This window comes from Microtus pennsylvanicus, chromosome 12, assembly GCF_037038515.1.
Source record: "Microtus pennsylvanicus isolate mMicPen1 chromosome 12, mMicPen1.hap1, whole genome shotgun sequence".
NCBI classification, from domain to species: domain Eukaryota; kingdom Metazoa; phylum Chordata; class Mammalia; order Rodentia; family Cricetidae; genus Microtus; species Microtus pennsylvanicus.
Window position 1 is genome coordinate 91,703,797 of NC_134590.1, and position 18,613 is coordinate 91,722,409.

Below are 18,613 nucleotides of genomic sequence, written 5' to 3' on the forward strand. Positions count from 1 at the left end.
CCTACACCAGCTCCCTTCCCCTCTGCCACCTTGCACTGTGGCTTTTGTCACCTGTCTCAGTGTCTGCACCCCTTTGGCACCACACTGCACACAGAGGAGCTGCTTCACAGAGGCACGTGCATGTGCGTCTGTCTGTCTGTGTGTTCTGATCTCAAGGCAAAGCCTGGGTCATGCAGACATTCAGATTGTATTTATTGTAATTATTCGTGTGTGAATGTACATGTGTGTCATGGTTCTGTGTGGAGGTCAGAAGACAACTCTCAGGAGCTGGTTCTCTTCTCCTGCCATGTGCTTCTTCTGGTCAAACTCAGTTCCTCAGGCTTGGCAGCAAACACCCCTACCCTCTGAGCCACCTTGCTGCTGCCCCAGTCCTGGTTTTGGTGGATGCCTAAGTACAACTTTGTTCCTCCTTTGGGTCAGAAGTTGAGGGGCCTCACCACTGCACTTCCAATGCCTCCTTCCCAGTGCAGAGCAGCAGTGACCCCCAGCCTGTGACCGCCCCACATTCACTGAGCAGCGCTTCAGCCCAGATCTTTAAAGGGACAGCCATTCCTTCATGTATATTCATCTCCCAGGAGGAAACTTAAAGATACTTTTCTGTGCCGGGAGCCATAGGGATGCTCAATTGGCCCGTGTCTACTGGGGGGTGCCTGAGTCAGCCTCGGCCAGGGGGCGGGGTCCCTGCCTCTGTCTGACTGGAATGCTTTCAGGGATGCAGAGATGGCTCATGGGTAAAGACACTAAAAGACCAGAGTTTGATCCCCAGAATCCCCTTAGTGGAAGGAGAGAACAGACTCCAACAAGTTCTCTGAGTTCCACATGCAAATTGGATGCATGCATGTAAGTAAATGTAATTAACAGGGAACAAACAGGAGATTGCTTTAAAGCCTTGGCCCTGTCCCTGAAGACAAGCTCACTGGGCGTGGAGCATGGGTCAGGGCTGTCCCTCACGAGGACCTTCAAGACCGTGCCCTCGAGCCTCCTGTCCAGTGGGAGCTCTGAAGTCACCCAGTTCCTCTCTCTGGGAGGGTGGAAGGTGGAGTGACTGTCCCCACCCTCCTGGAGTCCCCTGGGGCAGGGCCACCCTGAGCCATGGGTGCTGAGTGACTCTTCCCACACTTTTGGGCTCCCATGGAGTCCTTCATGTTAGACAACTGCTCTGGTTTCACGCTTTTCTCAGATAGAAGCCCTGGTTCTTTGCCTAGAGAACAGTTGTGTGTGATTTGCTTCCTCCCCGGCCCAGGGCTAGGCAGGGTGGCAGCCCGTCAGTCCCGGGATCCTTGGGAGCTGCCTTGGTTGGGTTCCTGGGTTTCTGGCCTCAGAACAGATCTGGTGAGCTGTCGGCCTTCCCTGGTTACTATAGAGAAGAAATTATTTGCCTTGCTGTTCAGGCCTCTGAAAATAATAGATTACATATTTGGAAGGGCTTTCTTTTTATTTATTTATTTTTTTATTTTAGATCTGGTTAACGTGAGATAGAGAAGTTGCCCTGGGGATGACATTGTTTGGTTTGGGAAGTATTCTCTTGGTTGCTGAGCAACGGGCGCTTGGAAACGGGAGTGGACTGCGTTGCCCCTGGCAACTGTTGTTACTCAGCAAACAATGAGGGCTGGGCACGCGGCGCCAGAAGCCTGCCTGGTTCCCATCCAGCATCTGCATGTGTTTTTCTCTGATTAGATGATGTGGGGGTTCGGGGTGGCAGGTAGCTGGTGTCTGCCGGGGTCTGTGCTGATGTCCCTGTGCACACTCGAGTTTTTGCCCTGCCCTGCTGACTTTGAAGTTAAGTTTTTGGTGGAATTTTAAAGAATATCTAATTCCTGGTGTTTCTAGAGCCTCCATCAGGGCCACCCCGATGGCAGACAAGGCAGGTCCCACTCAGGACCAGCTGGTGTTGGAATCCGAACCCAGAGTGACCCTACACGGCATGCTGAAATGCTGGGGACAGTCTCGCTGACAGGTGCCCCTTGCAGGCCACTTTCCAGCCCTGGCTGGATCAGGATCCGACCCTCCCACTCGCTCTAGCTGGATATGGGGACTATTTACCCGGCCCCGTTGCTGAGGTAAACACTCGCTGTCCCAGAGCTTGGGCTGGCGACACAGCTGCTGCCCTCCTCCAGCCGCTCTGCCCCCGAGGCGGGGGGGGGGCTATAAATCGATACTGCAGAGCAGGGCAGGGTGCGGGGCATTTACCTGCGTCTCAGCTGCTTCCACAGTATCCCCAGGGCCTGTCACCCCCTTCAAAAGACACCATTTGATGGCTAAGTGGGGGCTGTCCCCAACCTTTATGCAAGTGGCTCAGCTCCTGTCTTGGGACATTTAAAAGCAGCCTTGCAGGAGTTTCTCAGCTTTCAGGGTTGTTCTTACCGCTGAACGTGGCAGTGTCCTATTAAAAACCCAAGCCAGCTTGTTGCAGGAAAAACTAAAGGGCAAACCAGCACCTCTGTCATATACCATGGTTAAGGTCTAGTGGGCTGGGCTTGGTGGTGCACCCCAGTCACCCCAGCACTTGGGAGGTGGAGTGGAGGTGGGGCACCTGGGGTCACACCCAGCCTCCCCTACATCATGAGTTTGGGGCCAGCCTGGGCTGTGTGAGCCTCAGTCTTAAGGAGGAACAGACAAAACATCATCATTATTATTGTTACTATTGATTTTTTTTTGCATTTTGGGCTATGTGAGAGTCAGCCTTGAAGAGGAATAACCAAATAAAACATCATTATTATTATTGTTATTATTGATTTTTTTTACATTTTCTATTTATGGTAAGTGTGTGTGTGTGTGTGTGTGTGTGTGTGTGTGTGTGTGTGTGGTGTGTGTACCTGGGCATTCCAAAGTTCACTTGTAGGAGCCAGAGGGCCACTTTTGAAAGTTGGTTCCCTCCTTCCACCATGCAGGTCCCAGGGACTGAACTCAGGGTGTAAGGTCTGGGGAAAGTATTGAGCCATCCCACTGCGTCTGATTTTTGTTTTTCTATTCCCTGTGGAAATTCTTGTTCCTTGTGAGTCCGGCTTTGCCACTTGCATAGACCCTGGGTTGCAAAGTGTCCCCACGTGTCTAGTGATGGAGTCCGCGTGTCTAGTGATGGAGCCCGCGTGTCTAGTGATGGAGCCCACGTGTCTAGTGGTGGAGCCCGCGTGTCTAGTGGTGGAGCCCACGTGTCTCGTGGTGGAGCCCACGGGTCTAGTGGTGGAGCCCGCGTGTCTAGTGGTGGAGCCCGCGTGTCTAGTGGAGGAGCCCGCGTGTCTAGTGGTGGAGCCCGCGTGTCTAGTGGTGGAGCCCACGTGTCTAGTGGTGGGGCCCACGGGTCTAGTGGTGGGGCCCACGGGTCTAGTGGTGGAGCCCGCGTGTCTAGTGGTGGAGCCCGCGTGTCTAGTGGAGGAGCCCGCGTGTCTAGTGGTGGAGCCCGCGTGTCTAGTGGTGGAGCCCGCGTGTCTAGTGGTGGGGCCCACGGGTCTAGTGGTGGAGCCCGCGTGTCTAGTGGTGGAGCCCGCGTGTCTAGTGGAGGAGCCCGCGTGTCTAGTGGTGGAGCCCGCGTGTCTAGTGGTGGAGCCCGCGTGTCTAGTGGTGGGGCTCCCCGTGTCTAGTGATAGAGTCCGCGTGTCTAGTGGAGGAGCCCGCGTGTCTAGTGGTGGAGCCCACGTGTCTAGTGGTGGGGCCCACGGGTCTAGTGGTGGGGCCCGCGTGTCTAGTGGTGGAGCCCGCGTGTCTAGTGGTGGAGTCCGCGTGTCTGGTGATGGAGCCCGCGTGTCTAGTGATAGTCCGCGTGTCTAGTGATGGAGTCCGCGTGTCTAGTGGTGGAGTCCGCGTGTCTAGTGGTGGAGCCCGTGGGTCTAGTGGTGGAGCCCACGTGTCTAGTGGAGGAGCCCGCGTGTCTAGTGGTGGAGCCCGCGTGTCTAGTGGTGGAGCCCGCGTGTCTAGTGGTGGAGCCCGCGTGTCTAGTGGAGGAGCCCGCGTGTCTAGTGGTGGAGCCCACGTATCTAGTGGTGGAGCCCGCGTGTCTAGTGGTGGAGTCCGTGTGTCTAGTGGAGGAGCCCGCGTGTCTAGTGGTGGAGCCCGCGTGTCTAGTGATGGAGCCCACGTGTCTAGTGGTGGAGCCCGCGTGTCTAGTGGTGGAGCCCACGTGTCTAGTGGTGGGGCTCCCCGTGTCTAGTGATAGAGTCCGCGTGTCTAGTGATGGAGCCCACGTGTCTAGTGTAGAGTCCTATGTGATCTCCTAGGGCCTTTCCTTCAGAGTGCTTCCAGGTGGGAATCCCTGCACAGGACTCATTGGCTGCTCTACTTCAATGCAAGTGTGGAGAGAGGGAGTCCAGAGAGCCAGCCCCATCATTGGCACAGCCGCATGGTCAGAGAGGTCCCTAGTGGGCAGGAAGTACCAGTTGGGCCAGCCAAGACCTTGTCACCGGATAGACATGACCCTCGCCACCATTGCTAGTCTCAGACCCCGGAAGATGCTGTGACCTGTGGTCACCACCATAGACAGGAGGGACAGTGGTGGCGGGGGACAGTGACTCCTGCTCCACCTTCTCCTTGACTGTCCCAGCTGCCTTAAGGGACAATGGGGCCAGGGCAGAAGTGTGAGGAACAGGAGTCAGGCGAGCAGGAGGGGTGGTGCTCCAGGGAGTAGCAGGCAGTGGGCCCCGGGCAGGCTGCCCCTCGGCAAGACCAGGCTTCAGGGCTCATGGATGAACAAGCTGAGCTCAGGGCCCAGACTCCACAGGGCCCCGTCATTGCCTTCGAGGGGGAAGGTGTGACAGATAGGAACACAGGAAGACAGTGAGAAGTGAACAAATATGCCTGGTCTATGGCTGTCAGCCCAGCGTTTCTGTCCCCAGGGATCCTTGAGGGTCATGGTGGGAGTGAAGGGGAGCTGCAGGCACCCAGCGTGCCGTTCCACACCTCACAAGCCTGTGGGACCCAGCCACAAGCCAGTGTTGCTCTGAGAAAATCTCTCGTGGGTATGAAGACGGGGCGTCCTGGCCCTCTGGGCTCTGTAAGCATTCCTTCGGTTAACTCAGTGTTTGTAACATGAGCTGACTTCCGGAGCATCCCTTTTTGTTTATGTGTGTGTGTTTGCCTGCATGCATGACTGTTCCCTGCATGTGCCTGATGTCCACGGAGGTCAGAAGGCACTGGATTCCCTGGAGCCAGTGTTACAGGTGGTTGTGAGTCACAATGTGGGTGCTGAGAACTGAGTCTCTACAAAAGTAGCCAGTGTTTTTTTAGCTAGGGTCTCATCTGCAATCCAGGCTGGCCTCAAACTTATTATGTAGCTCAAGCTGGCCTTGAACTCACAATCCTTGCAGGAATCCTCCTGTCTCAGCCTTTTGGGTATGGAGATGACAGATAGGAGCTACCACATTCCAAATAGCTTTTGTTCTTCCCAGGGTTGACCTGGACATCTCTATGTAGCCCAGGGTAGCCCTGATTAGAGTTCCTTCTTGTCTCATCTCCTGAATGCTAGGAGGTGTACAGGTATCTCTCCACAGGTAGCTCTAGAAACTTCCAAAGGGGGGGCTGGAGAGATGGCTCAGCGGTTAAGAGCATTGCCTGCTCTTCCAAAGGTCCTGAGTTCAATTCCCAGCAACCACATGGTGGCTCACAACCATCTGTAATAGGGTCTGGTGCTCTCTTCTGGCCTTCAGACATACACACAGAAAGAATATTGTATACATAATAAATAAATATTTATAAAAAAAAAAAAAGAAACTTCCAAAGGGAGCAACTAAGGTCACTGTTTTCCTTCAGGACAGGGTGGAAGCAGGAGCCAGAGTCAGCTCCACCAGCCCTATCTCATGTCCCTCAAGTTTTTCATCTGCCTCTCAGGTGTACGCAGTGGCACCAGGTTGTCATTTCTGCCTAGCAGGCTTTGCCCCGGCCCCATCCCTCTCACCATGACCACTGTCTGCCCCCACCCCACCCCTACTGCCACCTTGGCTCTTGACCTCTGACCCCCATAGGGTCCTATAAAGCTCTCCCACCCAGGCTTGGGGCAGATTCCTTATGACACAATATTCCATGTCTTCATTGCCCTCCATCCTCTGTCCCCTCTCCAGCTGGCCCAGGGCTCCCAGCCTTGTCATTTGTGTTTTTTTGAAATGGTTTCTCACTATGTAGCTCATGCTGGCTTTAAATGGCAATCCTCCTGCCTCAGCCTCCCCAGTGCTGGGACAACAGGCGTACACCACCATACCTGGCATGTAGGACTGCTATGTCTGTCACTGGGAAGGGCTGTTTGCCAAAGGCCACTGAGAGTATACTGCAGGTGACAGCTAGTATTTGCCAGGTGAGTAACTGTCTGATGGAGCCCCATTGGGAAAGCCGTGGGGTCACTGAGTGTAGGTGACTATTTGTAACTTTTCTCACATGCCACTAAAAACAGCTATAGATTCCCCGCTGCCTGTGTGTTTATCTCCATCTGCTGGGCACACATGTAGCTGTGGGTGGTCAGGAAGATGACCTCTGCTTACCTGTGTAATTCTGATGGACAGAAACAACACTAGGAGATCTTTCATGACTCAGACTGACACAGGGAAGTAATAGTCTTCTCCATCACTAAGACAGCTAATTTCAGACTTCAGAACAAATTCAAAGCAAATTGGTTGCCCCTGGAGATGTTTATATGAGGTCAATTTCCCAGGTTTTTATTGCTGGTTCAAGGTCAGGCATGAAGCAACTTTAGAAGACATAACTTTCTTAGCAATGGACTTTCTGCACATACTCCCCAACCTCAAGGTTCAGTCAACTGCCTGTTTATTGTTTAAGTCCTGAATCTCGATGTCACTTCTTGTCGGGGAGCCCTGAGCACTCAGAGCTACATGCTTACTTTACTCTCTGGCCTAAGAGAGACTGTGTGATCAGTCTTACTGTTTCCTATTGTTACTTTAGAAGTGACTCTGTGTGACCCTGCAGATGTGATCCATATTTGTCCAGAGGCTTTGCTGTGAGGGGAGATGTGTGATGGGGAGTGTGAGAGACGTAGGAAGGTGGGAGATGTGAGAGCTATGCGTGTGTGCATGTGTGCGCACATGTGTGTGAGTGTGCATGTGTGCGCGCGTGTGTGTGAGTGTGCATGTGTGCGCGCGCGTGTGTGTGAGTGTGCGCACATGCGCTGAAGGTGCAGAGAGAAATAGATTAGCTGAGTGGGTAGATTCAGGAGATGTAGCTGTATGGAGAAGAGATGCGTGTGGAGGTGGAACTGTGTGTAGAAGTGCATGGCTATGCAGGAGAAAGATGCCTGTATATGAGGAGATGTAGCTGCAGAGAGACTGTCAAGAGAGATTATTCAAGATGAAGTAAAAGAGAAGGTTACCATCAGAAAGCATGCTTTCTTTATTTACTCCTCAGTTAGAAAAGTCTAGCCCTTGCCACATTGTGGATTTTTTGCACACTCTGGAGGCGGCCTTGACGCAAGCTCTCCAAAAGGCCACAGAATAGAGAAGAAATCCTTTTGAAGTTCCTCGCTGCTCTGAGAAGACGTTCTTCTCACTAGCTGGGTGCAGTCCTGGGCGCTAGCCTATCCTCCACCATCCCTCCAGGCTCTCCATCTCCTGAGTCTTCACAGAGCAACGGAGCTGGCAGGCATGGAGGGGAAGGGGCATGGCCATCCCAGGTCTAAAGAGGCCAGGCCCGCCTAAAGTGGCTGCCACGGTGATGGAGGTGGGAATAAGGGGACAGGATCGGGTGCCAGCCCAGAGATGCAGGAACTCCAGCACCAGGGCTTGGGGAAGCAGCGGGCTGGGAGAGGTGTCCCCCTCGGATGGTAGCTCTGTGGGCAGAGGTCTGGCAGGTAGTTGCCCAGCCATTGGGCAAGGTCAGAAGTCACCTCGGCTCAGTGCCCTGTTCAGCTTCCCAGCCCAGGGTCCAGCTCAAGTGTCTGCAGGTGGAAACAGCCATGTTCTGGAGTGCTCAACCACGTTAGGTGGAGAGCCTGTGTTCGAGCTTGTCCATGCGACATTTCTGCTACCCACTCTCTCAGGGCAAAACTCTGGTGTCCTCCAGCCCAACCCCAACCCCGTCACCAGCATGGTGGCCTTGGGGCACCCTGACCCAGGGGTGAGTTTACATTTCCCATGTTGACACAAAAACATGGCTCTCTACTCAGACAGGGGAGTTTATTCTGAAACCAAATGTGAGTGACCAAGGACCAGGTTACCTGGCGTTCCATGTTCAAATGTGGAAGCCATTCCAGGAAGCTTTGTGGTGACGGAACAAAGGGGATCCCAGCTGAGGGTCCCCACGCACACTGGCGGAGGCCTGAGTGGAGGCCACAGCTGTGGACCTTGATGTTCTTAGTGACTCAGCCTGTGGGTTGGTGGGAATCAGGGTTCTGTTAAGTTGATACAGACCAAAGGTTTTCTAGTCTGGATGCTAAGTTTGATACAGAAAGGCTAAAAATGGCCTCTCAGGAGCTAAGTCTGGCACAAGAAAAACTGTAATTAGGACTTGCAGCACTCCAACTTCCCACAGTGTTGAAACCCATCACTCACCTCTGTAGGTACGGCTTTTCCCTCATGGCAGACACACACACACACGCACACACACACGCGCGCACACACACACACGCACACACACAAACATTTGTTTTTCTTTGAGACAGTGTTTCTCCGTGTAGCCCTGCCTATCCGGAACTCACTTTTTTTGTTTTTGTTTTTTGTTTTTTTTGAGACAAGGGTTTTTTGCAGCTTTGGAGCCTGTTCTGGAACTTGCTCTGCAGACCAGGCTGGCTTTGAACTCACAGATATCCACCTGGCTTTACCTCCCGAGCGCTGGGATTACAGGCATGCACCAATATTGCCTGGTTTGTTTGTTATATTTATATATTATGTGTGTGTTGGGGAGTGCCACACATACATGTCAAAAGACAGATCGCAGCTTTCAGTGGGCCCTGGGATTGAACTTGGGTTGTCAGGCTTGGAGGCAAGTGCCTTGAGCTACTGAGCCCTCTCGTGGGCTGGAAAGAAGAACGGGCTCTCCAGGTTCAGAGCGGAGGAATAGTTGTCACTTCCAGCTGGAAAACCCTGCTAGTGCCAAAGACAAAACAGCTGTGGCTCGGCGGGCAGTTCTGCCCCCAGCGTAAGCCAGGTGTGGAGATGGATGTCACACACCTGCCCTTGCAGCCCTGGAGTAGTGGATGCTGGAGGGTCAGGAGTTCAAGGTCCGCCTCAGCAGGGCTCCTGGAGACCCAGGCTCCAAAAATCTAAGAAACAAAAATAGGAGTGGAGTCAGGCACCCCAAAAGCTCAATTGAAGGAAAGATGAGGGGGTGCCTGAGACAGACATTGGCTAGGGTACCCCAGCTCTCAGATCTGTCTCCTTCCCTCAGAGTGTGGGTCTCCATGTGGGTTTGGCCTCTGGCTATGGCAGGTAATGACTAGGAAAGGCTGAGTCTCTGGAGGTCTCATCTGAGGGACATGTGTGACTCTCACCCTGGTGTGAACGCCACTCAGCACTCTCAGCCCTGGATGTCTGCTGGAGTCAGTTGAGGTGTGGGGGACAGAGCCCCAGAAAGAGAAAAGCCTAGGTCCACAGAGCGGAAGAAGACACACTCTCTGACAAGAAGGGACCACCAAGGCTACCTCCTCAAATCCAGCATGTCATCTGTGCTGAGGGGGCAGTTCCCCCCAACAGGCCGCCACTGTCCTGCCTCACATCTGGGCCACCAGCTCCTGAGACTTTACATCAGGAGCATGGAGGAAGGCCTGATGGGGAGTTGGAGCCTGGGCCCACCTGGCTGGGTCTGTCCCCTCTTGCTGAGAGTGGGGGATACCGGCTGCATTCTTAGTGAGTGGGACCTCAAGTGCCATCTCTCCAGGTGCCAACCAGACCATACTAAGACCAACTGAGGCCTGGGTCCCCCAAGCAGAACTTAACCAGCCAGACTCCATCCCAGTGATTCCAGGTGAGGTGTGATGAGGTCACAGCTTCCCAGTCAGTGAACGGAGGGGTGGGGACAGAAGAGGGAGAGATTGCTTAAGGTCACAGTGAGTCAGGGCAGCCAGGAACCCAGCCCAGAAATGGCTTGCAGCCTCCCACCCTTCCTTGCCTGCCCATTGGTTGCTAGGCAACCGGAGAGTTTTCCTGTAAACAAAGAGCGCTTCCCCAGCAGATCCACCTGGCCCCCGTCCAGCCCCAGCCAGCTCACTGCAACCGGCTGGTGAGAGAGCCACTGCCCCTGCAGTCGCCTGGAGGCCGCAGGCGGCTATGGCCACTGTGACCTGCAGTGCAGTCGCTGCACTTGGCACTCTGTCAAGGTCAAGGAGAAATGCAGGGGTGGACTCGGGACTGGCTTGGGGCATTCCAGACTCCTCTTGGACCACTGACCAGTGCGTGACAGAGCTGGGCCACCCGGGAACCATGATCGAGACTCAGAGAGGCAGGATGGCAGGGTGCTAACAGCCCTTCCGGAGAGAAACCAGGGTCAAGACAAGCAGAGAAGCTGAGTACCTGTGCGGGAGACTCCCATGCCTGCCTCACACTGGGGCTGAGTCCCTCAGACCCTCACACTCGTGCATGGACAGACACGCATACAGACACACGCAGAGGCAGTCATGCAAACACACCTCATGTGTAGCCTGTCACCTGTGGTGTGCATCCATGTCCTTCCCTTATTACATGCTGAGCTTGAACATACACACTCGAATCACACACTCCTCGCCTGTCGTCTCCAGCATCACTCGTCCTGGGCCAGGAGAGGACCCAGTGACAGAGGGCTCCCACACTGAGTCAGGGAGACCTGGTCTGTCCCTCGGGGCTGGCGGCCATTCACCACCCTCTCCCCTTGTAGTGTTTGTTTCTGAGACAGGGACTCAGGAAAAGCCCTGCTGGCATGGCACTCAGAGACCCGACCCCCTTGGTCCTTCCTCGTGCTGGGACCAGAGGCATGGTCCACTGTTAGACCTGCTGGGCTCAGTGGGTGGAGCATGCAAGGTGTGAAGTCCCAGCTTCAGTCCCCGCTTCACAGAAAGCAGGTGCTGTGGCTCACGCCTGCCGTTCCAGCACTCAGGAGGTAGAGACAGGAAGGATTAGGGCTTGGTCAACCTCAGCTACATAGGGACTTGGTTTTTCCAAGACAGCGTTTCTCTGTGTAGTCCTGGCTGTTCTGGAACTCACTCTGTAGCCCAGGCTGGCTCCGAGCTCAGAGCTCCACCTGCCTCTGCCTCCTGAGTACTGGGATTAGAGGTGTGCCCACCATGCCTGGCCTACATAGGGTTTTGAAGCCGACGTAGGCTACAGGAGACCTGGCTCAGAACTAAAGTTCTCAGTCCACAGTTCTCATCCATTTTCTGAGGAAGAACTCAGGAGTTTTTGTTCTTGGCCAGGGTGAGTAAGACACCCGCCTGGGTGAGCCCATGCTCACACACTGTCTCCAAGTCTCTCAGATGAACACCGCAAAGTAGCTGGAGGAAGAGGGAATTTCAGTAGGCCTGTCTGGAGAGCGGCTGAGGTGCCTGTCTGGAGAGCCGCTGAGGTGATTGGAGAGGCGCTGAGGTGTTTGTTACTCAGACATGGAAGTAGCCAGGTGATAGTCATTTCCTTCTTTTTTTGTTATTTTGTTTTTGTTTTCCGAGATAGGGTTTTTCTGTAGCTTTGGAGCTCTTGTAGACCAGATCTGCTTGCTTCTGCCTCCCCAGTCATTTCATTCTTGTGTGACTTTGGTGACAAGTTTTATTTGTTTGACTCAGTAGCCCAGGCTGGCTATTAACTCCAGCCCTCCCCCGCATCTCATCCCCCACCCCCACCTCCACCCCAGTCGCTGGGAAGCTAAGCTCGTGCTTTCTCCGACTCATTCATTCAGCACTTCTTAAAGCTTCTTACTCCTGCGGATGTATATACAAGAGATTTTTCTTACAAAATGTTTTGTTTCGCTTTTCTAGCCCAGGGTCTGATGCAGCCCAGGCTAGCTTCAGACCCCTTATCTTGACCGCCTCACGCTTCTGTCTCCATCTCCTCGGTCCTCCGTGGCTGTGCCCCTGCTCTGCGCTGCTCTGGCGCCATCTAGTGTTCGCACTGGGGCAGCGCAGGCAGGCGTGGAACCCGGCGGGTTTATCGTGGGGGCACACTCTTTTAATCTGTTATGTCTTTAAACATTAAAAAAAAAAAGCATTAGGATTAGGGACTGAGAGACGACGGCTCAGCGGTTACAAGCGCCGTCTGCTCTTCAAGAGGATCTGGTTCCGTTCACACCCAACTCAGATTGGTGCGTACACACATGCACGCAAACACCTGCACACGTGAAATAAATAAGATTTTTTTGTTGTTTTTGTTTTTCGAGACAGGGTTTCTCTGTAGCTTTGGAACCTGTCCTGGAACTAGCTCTTGTAGGCCAGGCTGGCCTCGAACTCACAGAGATCTGCCTGCCTCTGTCTCCCGAGTGCTGGGATTAAAGGCATGTTCCATCACTGCTCAGCATAAATAAGATTTTTTAAAGATAAAAATTAAATAATCAACTTTAGGCAGGCAAAGTGCAAGCGCCGGCACTGCAGAACTCGGTACAGGGACAGTGGATGCGGCCTGGCGGAGTCTCTGCGGTAGAATTCGGGACTGACCAGGAGCCTCAGAAACAAGGAAGGCTGTGGGCGGGATGTCCAGACAGAAAGGCACTGGCCCTGAGGCCTGGGATCAACTCCGGAAGGGGAGGACCGGCTCCTGCAGGTGCCCTCCCCCCACACTCACAGGCACCCCCCCCCATGCACAATACACGCATGTGCATGCACACGCAAAGGAGTGTAAGTGTATTGGTTAGTTGTACATTCGTGTGGCCCGGGAGCCAACCTCTGCTGTCTTCTTTGAGACAGCGTCTCACTAAGCCTGGACTCCAGGTCGCCTATTCATCCAGGGCTGGGCTGCAACTGCAAAGTCCAGGCCTGTTGAATACATGGGTTCTGAGATTTGAACTCAGGTCCTCACTGTTTTGGGGTAGGTGCTCTATCCATGGAGCGTCTCCCAGTCTCAGTGGCCAGGGTCCTTCAGCTTCAACTCTGGTTTAGAAGCCAACTGCAGAGGTCAGTTCCTGGGGAACCCCAGGGGTGTGGCTGCCTCCTCACCACGGTTCTCTTCCACTCTAGGTCCGAGCATGCAGAACTCCGAGGGTGGAGCAGACTCACCAGCATCCGTGGCTCTGCGGCCTACAGCCCAGCCGGTGCCAGCCTCCCCACAGGTGACTGTGCCTGCCCCCACCTCCGCGCTCCCCACTGGGGTTTGGAAGGTGCCACCAAAGGAACCAGGACACAGATCAGAAGAGGCCGACCCCAGCCATCAACTGTTTCTCCTGCACTGGAAGCTTGTGTGCCTTAGGAAAAAACCTGAAAACACAGCTGTGAACAGACTCTTGGGGATGGCACCTTCCCTCCTTCTTTCCACCTTCTTCCTCCTCCTTCATTCTTCTCCTCCAACTCCTCCCCATCTCCTTCCCAAACTCCTCCTCCCCATCTCCTCCTCCCCATCTCCTCCTCCCCATCCCCACCCCATCTCCTCCTCCCCATCTCCTCCTCCCCATCCCCACCCCATCTCCTCCTCCCCATCCCCACCCCATCTCCTCCTCCCCATCCCCACTCCATCTCCTCCTCCCCATCTCCTTCCCAAACTCCTCCTCCCCATCCCCACCCCATCTCCTCCTCCCCATCCCCACCCCATCTCCTCCTCCCCATCCCCACCCCATCTCCTCCTCCCCCATTTCCTCTCCCATCCCCTCCCCATCTCTTCCTCCCCCATCCCCTCCCCCTCTTTTCCCTATCTCCTCCCCATCCCTTCCTTCCCATCTCCTTCTCCTCCCTCTCTAGCCCCCTCCCACATAGGCATAGAGCCCAAGGTCTTGAGTGTTTTTCAACCCATCATCTCTTCCCCAACCCCACCTCTTCACTTCCCTAGTTCCCTCCTCTCCCCAGTTCCCACACCTCCCTAGTCCTCTCACCTCCCCAGTCCCCTCCCCTCTCCAGTCCCTCCCCTGCCCAGTCCCCTCCCCTCCCCTCCCCTCCCCTCCCCAGTCCCTCACCTCCTCACCTCCCCAGTTCCCTCCCCTCCTCAGGTCTTGGGCTTTTCAGACAGAATTTCAATCTGTAACCCAGCCCTGCCTCCACAGTTCCTAGGGCCTGAAATTGTGGGTCTCCACCAGCACTGTGCCCCGCAGCTTTCTCTTCTGAGGGCAGCAGAGGTGGAAGGCTCCTGTGCATGTGGCCCTTGGTGCTCTCAGGGGCTGTCACTCAGCTTGCTCTCAAAGCTGCCCCAGGCCATGACCACTCCCCGCAGCTCAGGTCCCTGGTTCCTGGCACAGAGGAAAGCTCACCCTAGATATGAGCCGCCTGTCTCACCCGGGTTCTGAGTCAATGCCCATTCCCTGCCAGGCTCTAACTGCCCAACTGTGGGTACAAACTCTGGGATTCTGTTCTGTTACTTTGTTGAGATGAGATCTCACTATGTAGCCAGGGCTGACCTGGGACTGTCAGCAATCCTCCTGCCTCAGCCTCACTCCTTCTCTGACCCTGAATACTGGGGTCACAAGGTCACCATCACACCACCTTATCCCTATTATTTGTGGTTTCTGGGTTTTGAGACAGGGCCTGATGGTGCCTGAGCCCCATTTGTACGGTGTTGCAAATGGTGGCCAGAGCATTCTTCATGTTAGACAAGTGTGGCCACCATACTTTGTGGGGCTTTAAATGAGTTCCCACTCTTTAGTGCGGACTTGCTTCAAATTCGCAGCTAATTCTCCTGCCTCTGTTTCTTGGGTGCTGAATTACAGGTGCTTGCCTTGGTGGGAGGGAGTGTTCTGGACACGGACACACACACGCCTGTGTAGCGTGTGACTGCCATAGTGGGAGGGAGTGTTCTGGACACGGGCACACGTGTGTTTAGCGTGTGTCTCTGCCATAGTAGGAGGGAGTGTGCTGGACACGGGCACACACATGTGTGTAGTGTGTGGCTGCCAGGTGGAGAGTGTGGGGCTTCGTTCCCTCTCCACCTTATTCCCCTGAGACACGGTCTGTCACAGGAGCTAGGCTGGAGGCAGCCTGCGAGTCCCAGTCCCTGTAGTCTCCACCTCCTGTGTCCTGAGGTCACACTGGCTTTTTGTGTGGGTACTAGGATTTGAACTCATGTCCTCACTGGACAGCGAGGGCTCTTACCCAGAGCCCTCTCCAAGCCCTTCCTAATTCCTCTTCCTTGTAAAGATTTAGGTATTTGTTTTATGTGTGAGTGCTCTGTCTGCATGTGTGCCTGAGGGCCAGAAGAGGGCATCAAGTTCTATTAGACATGGTTGGGAGCCACCTTGTGTCAGGACTCCTGACAGAGCAGCCAGTGCTCTTAACTGCTGAGCCATCTCTCCAGCCCCCACCCCACCCTATGCTTTACTTGAGGTGGAATTGGCACAATATAAAATGAACCACTTGAGAGTAGACTGGTTTTTATCGTATTCACAGAAGTCAGCCATCCTTTCTCTCTAGTTCCAGAATATTCCATCACTCTCCCCCATCAGCAGCTGTGCCTCCCTTCCCTGTCCCAAATGACTTCCTGTCTCTGGGTTCTGTCCTGGAGCCCCACGTCCGTCCTCAGGTTTTCTCCATGCTGTGGTGGGTGTCAGAGCCCCGCCTCCTCCAGCAGTGAGGACAGACACCATGTGTGCCTGCATTCATGTGCTGGGGTCCTACGTGGCCTGGGTCCCTGTGGGGTTGTCTGACTGTCGCTCATAATGGCTGCCCCTCACCCACTGGCCCAGCCAGTCCTGACAGGACCTTGTTTGCACCCCAGAGAGCAACAAGTCCTCCTTCTCTCAGCACTACTTAGAAAGTGTGTGTGGGCCCCTCCCCTGCTGCCTCTGCCCCTACATCTGCTCTAACAGCCAAGCTACTGCTCTGGTCAGTGAGGGACAGGGTCAGGACAGGATTCCCTGCAGGAAAGATCCACCTCCTACCCCAGCTCCTGGGCCTGAACTTCATATTCCCAAAGGGATGTTTCTGTGTGTGTCCATACGTATGTGGCTTGTGTGCCTACCTGTGCCTGCATTCCCGTGGGTCCCAGTAGGAGTGGGACAGCCGAGCCATGGTTCTGAGTGGGTCTTCCACAGTGCTAATCTCCAGCAAGTCTGACTGTCCCATTGTCTGTTTCAGAGGGTGCTGGTCCAAGCCACGGGCTCAACTCCCAAGGGTGCCCCGATGCAGCCACTCACACTCCCCAGAGTCCAGCCAGTGCCACCCCAGGTAAGGACCTTTGGCACCTAGCAGTTGTGAGCAGCCTCTGGCTTGTGAGCTGTTTCCTGTTGTTACTAGTGTCTAGGGTCACCAGGAAGCTCTGGAAGCCGTGTTAAAGAGAAAAAAATTCACCACTGGGTGGTTGTAAGGCACGCATTTAATCCCAGTACTTGGGAGGCAGAGGCAGGTGGATCTCTGAGAGTTCAAGACCAGCCTGGTCTAGAGAGAGAATTCTAGGACAGCCATGGCTATATAGAGAAACCCTGTCTCAAAAAGAAAAAAAAAGAAGAAGAAGAAGAAGGAAAACCCACTTACCATGCAGTAAGTGAAGGAAAGTGGTTTCTCCTTTGTTCTCAGAGGCACTTGCCCACCGCAGCTGGCCAGGCTGGCCTCGGGCCACCAGAAGCTCTGTAAAAGGCACAGGGCTTGCCGGGCAGTGGCGCACACCTTTAATCCCAACATTCGGGAGGCAGAGGCAGGAGGATCTCTGCGTTCGAGGCCAGCCTGGTCTACAGAGCTAGTTCCGGGACAGCCAGGGCTACACAGAGAAACCCCTATCTGGAAAAACAAAACAAAAAGTCCCAGGGTTAAGTGGCCTTTGCTTCTGAGGGGCTGCCTGGCCGTAGGCAGGGAGTGGATAACCGTGACCTTGTCAAAGACTGGGGAACAAGTACAGATTCCCAGAAAGCACCAAGCACCAGGGGTCTACAGGATCACCAGGACCTGGCCAGTGGCACTGTAGGAGGAAGGTACACCAACACCAGCACGAGCCTAGAGGCCCCACCCCCCCCAGGTCTGGACTGCCCCAGCCAGGCTTCCTCTCCCTCCCTCTCCCTGGGGATTCCACTTAGAGCTCAGAGCACCCAAGTTATGTGTGGGCATTGTACTCTGGGACCCCAGAAAGTCACCACCAAGCCCGCTGAGATGGTTCCCCATAGACTGGCTGGGGAAGAGGCTGAAGTTTGGGCCACAGCACATTGGACATCTACTCTAAGGCCTCTGCCCTGGGCTGGGCTGCCCACCACAGGGGAGAGGAGGTTGTGGGGATGGGGCAGTAGAGGGGGGGATGTGGAGGGGAGGGGGGAAAGGGAGGAGAGGCAGGATGTGGGTGGCAGTGGGGTGGTATCACAGATGCCTCTATCCCTCTTCAACCCCTCTCCAGACTTGCCTCTGTTTCCAGCCCAGTCCTCATCTTCCCCATCTCCCACCCCTGCAGGGGACCACACACCCTCTGCCATACCTGAAACAGGTAGCTTTCCTCCATGACAGCCACAGTGTCCCTAGTCCAACCCACATGGGACAGAGGCTGCTTAGCTGCTTCCTAAACCAGGCACAGCACTGCACTTAGGAGGTGGAGGGTCAGGAGTTCAAGGTCATCCTCAGCTACATTAGGTACTTAGGTACATGCATACATGACTAAGCTCTGTGTCCATGGACCCGAGCAGCATCACCCATGGCGAGGCCCTGTGTGACTTGCACCTACATGTCGTTGCAGGTGCAGCATGTGTACCCGGCGCAGGTGCAGTACGTGGAGGGCGGGGATGCAGTCTATGCCAATGGAGCCATGTACGTGTCTCCCGTGGGGCCGGGACACCACAGATTCTCGACTCCAGCGTCTCTATGGGGCTCGTGTGGAATCATGTCCCCAGAGTCATGTCCCTCCCTATCCTGAGATCTGAGTTCAGAACCACTGGCCTTATGCTCTTGGCTTCTAGACAACTCTATAAAAATATCAAACCAAAGCCACAGTCCCCTGGAGAACAATAGCCCGGGAACTTTTCCTCTAGGCCATTTACAAAGCTTATTTTCCAATTTTTAAGCTGTTCTGAAACTTTCTAGAATTTTCTTTCTTTTATCTCTCTTTTGTGTGTGTGTGTGTGTGTGTGTGTGTGTGTGTGTGTGAGAGAGAGAGAGAGAGAGAGAGAGAGAGAGAGAGAGAGAGAGAGAGAGAGAGAGAATGAGTGCAGTGCCCATCGAGACCAGCAGGGGTGTCACGTCTCCTGGGGCTGGAGTCACAGGTGGCTGTGAGCTGCGGAGTGGGTGCTGGGACCAAACCTGGGTCCTCTGCAGGAGCAGCAAGCCCTCCAGCCCTGTGTCTTCTTGGCATATATTTGTTATAAAATGGTGGCACTTTCTGTCCCACAGTCGAGCGGCCTATGCCTACAACCCAGACCCTCAGCTCTACGCCCCCAGCAGTGCAGCGTCTTACTTTGAGACTCCAGGTGGTGCTCAGGTGACAGTGGCAGCCTCGTCCCCACCGGCAGTCCCCTCCCACGGCATGGTGGGCATCACGATGGATGTTGCAGGGACTCCCATCGTGTCTGGAGCAGGAGCCTACCTCATCCATGGGGGCATGGACAGCACAAGACACTCCCTGGCCCACACTGCACGCTCCTCGCCTGCCACGGTATGTACAGAGGCCCTACGGGCAGCTGT

At 54.6% G+C, this 18,613-nt stretch overlaps 1 protein-coding gene across 2 annotated transcripts in view; it reads left to right on the plus strand.

Annotated features, from left to right (window-relative positions):
- Positions 1-18,613, plus strand: part of Rfx2 (regulatory factor X2) — a 65,879-nt gene that overhangs the window by 21,713 nt on the left and 25,553 nt on the right. For both annotated transcript variants that reach the window (XM_075942585.1, XM_075942584.1), the window contains exons 2-5: positions 13,061-13,152; positions 16,097-16,186; positions 17,673-17,743; positions 18,323-18,584. In XM_075942585.1, the coding sequence (XP_075798700.1) occupies positions 13,069-13,152; positions 16,097-16,186; positions 17,673-17,743; positions 18,323-18,584 (507 nt within the window). In that variant the 5' untranslated portion in view covers positions 13,061-13,068. The remainder of the gene's footprint in view (positions 1-13,060; positions 13,153-16,096; positions 16,187-17,672; positions 17,744-18,322; positions 18,585-18,613) is intronic.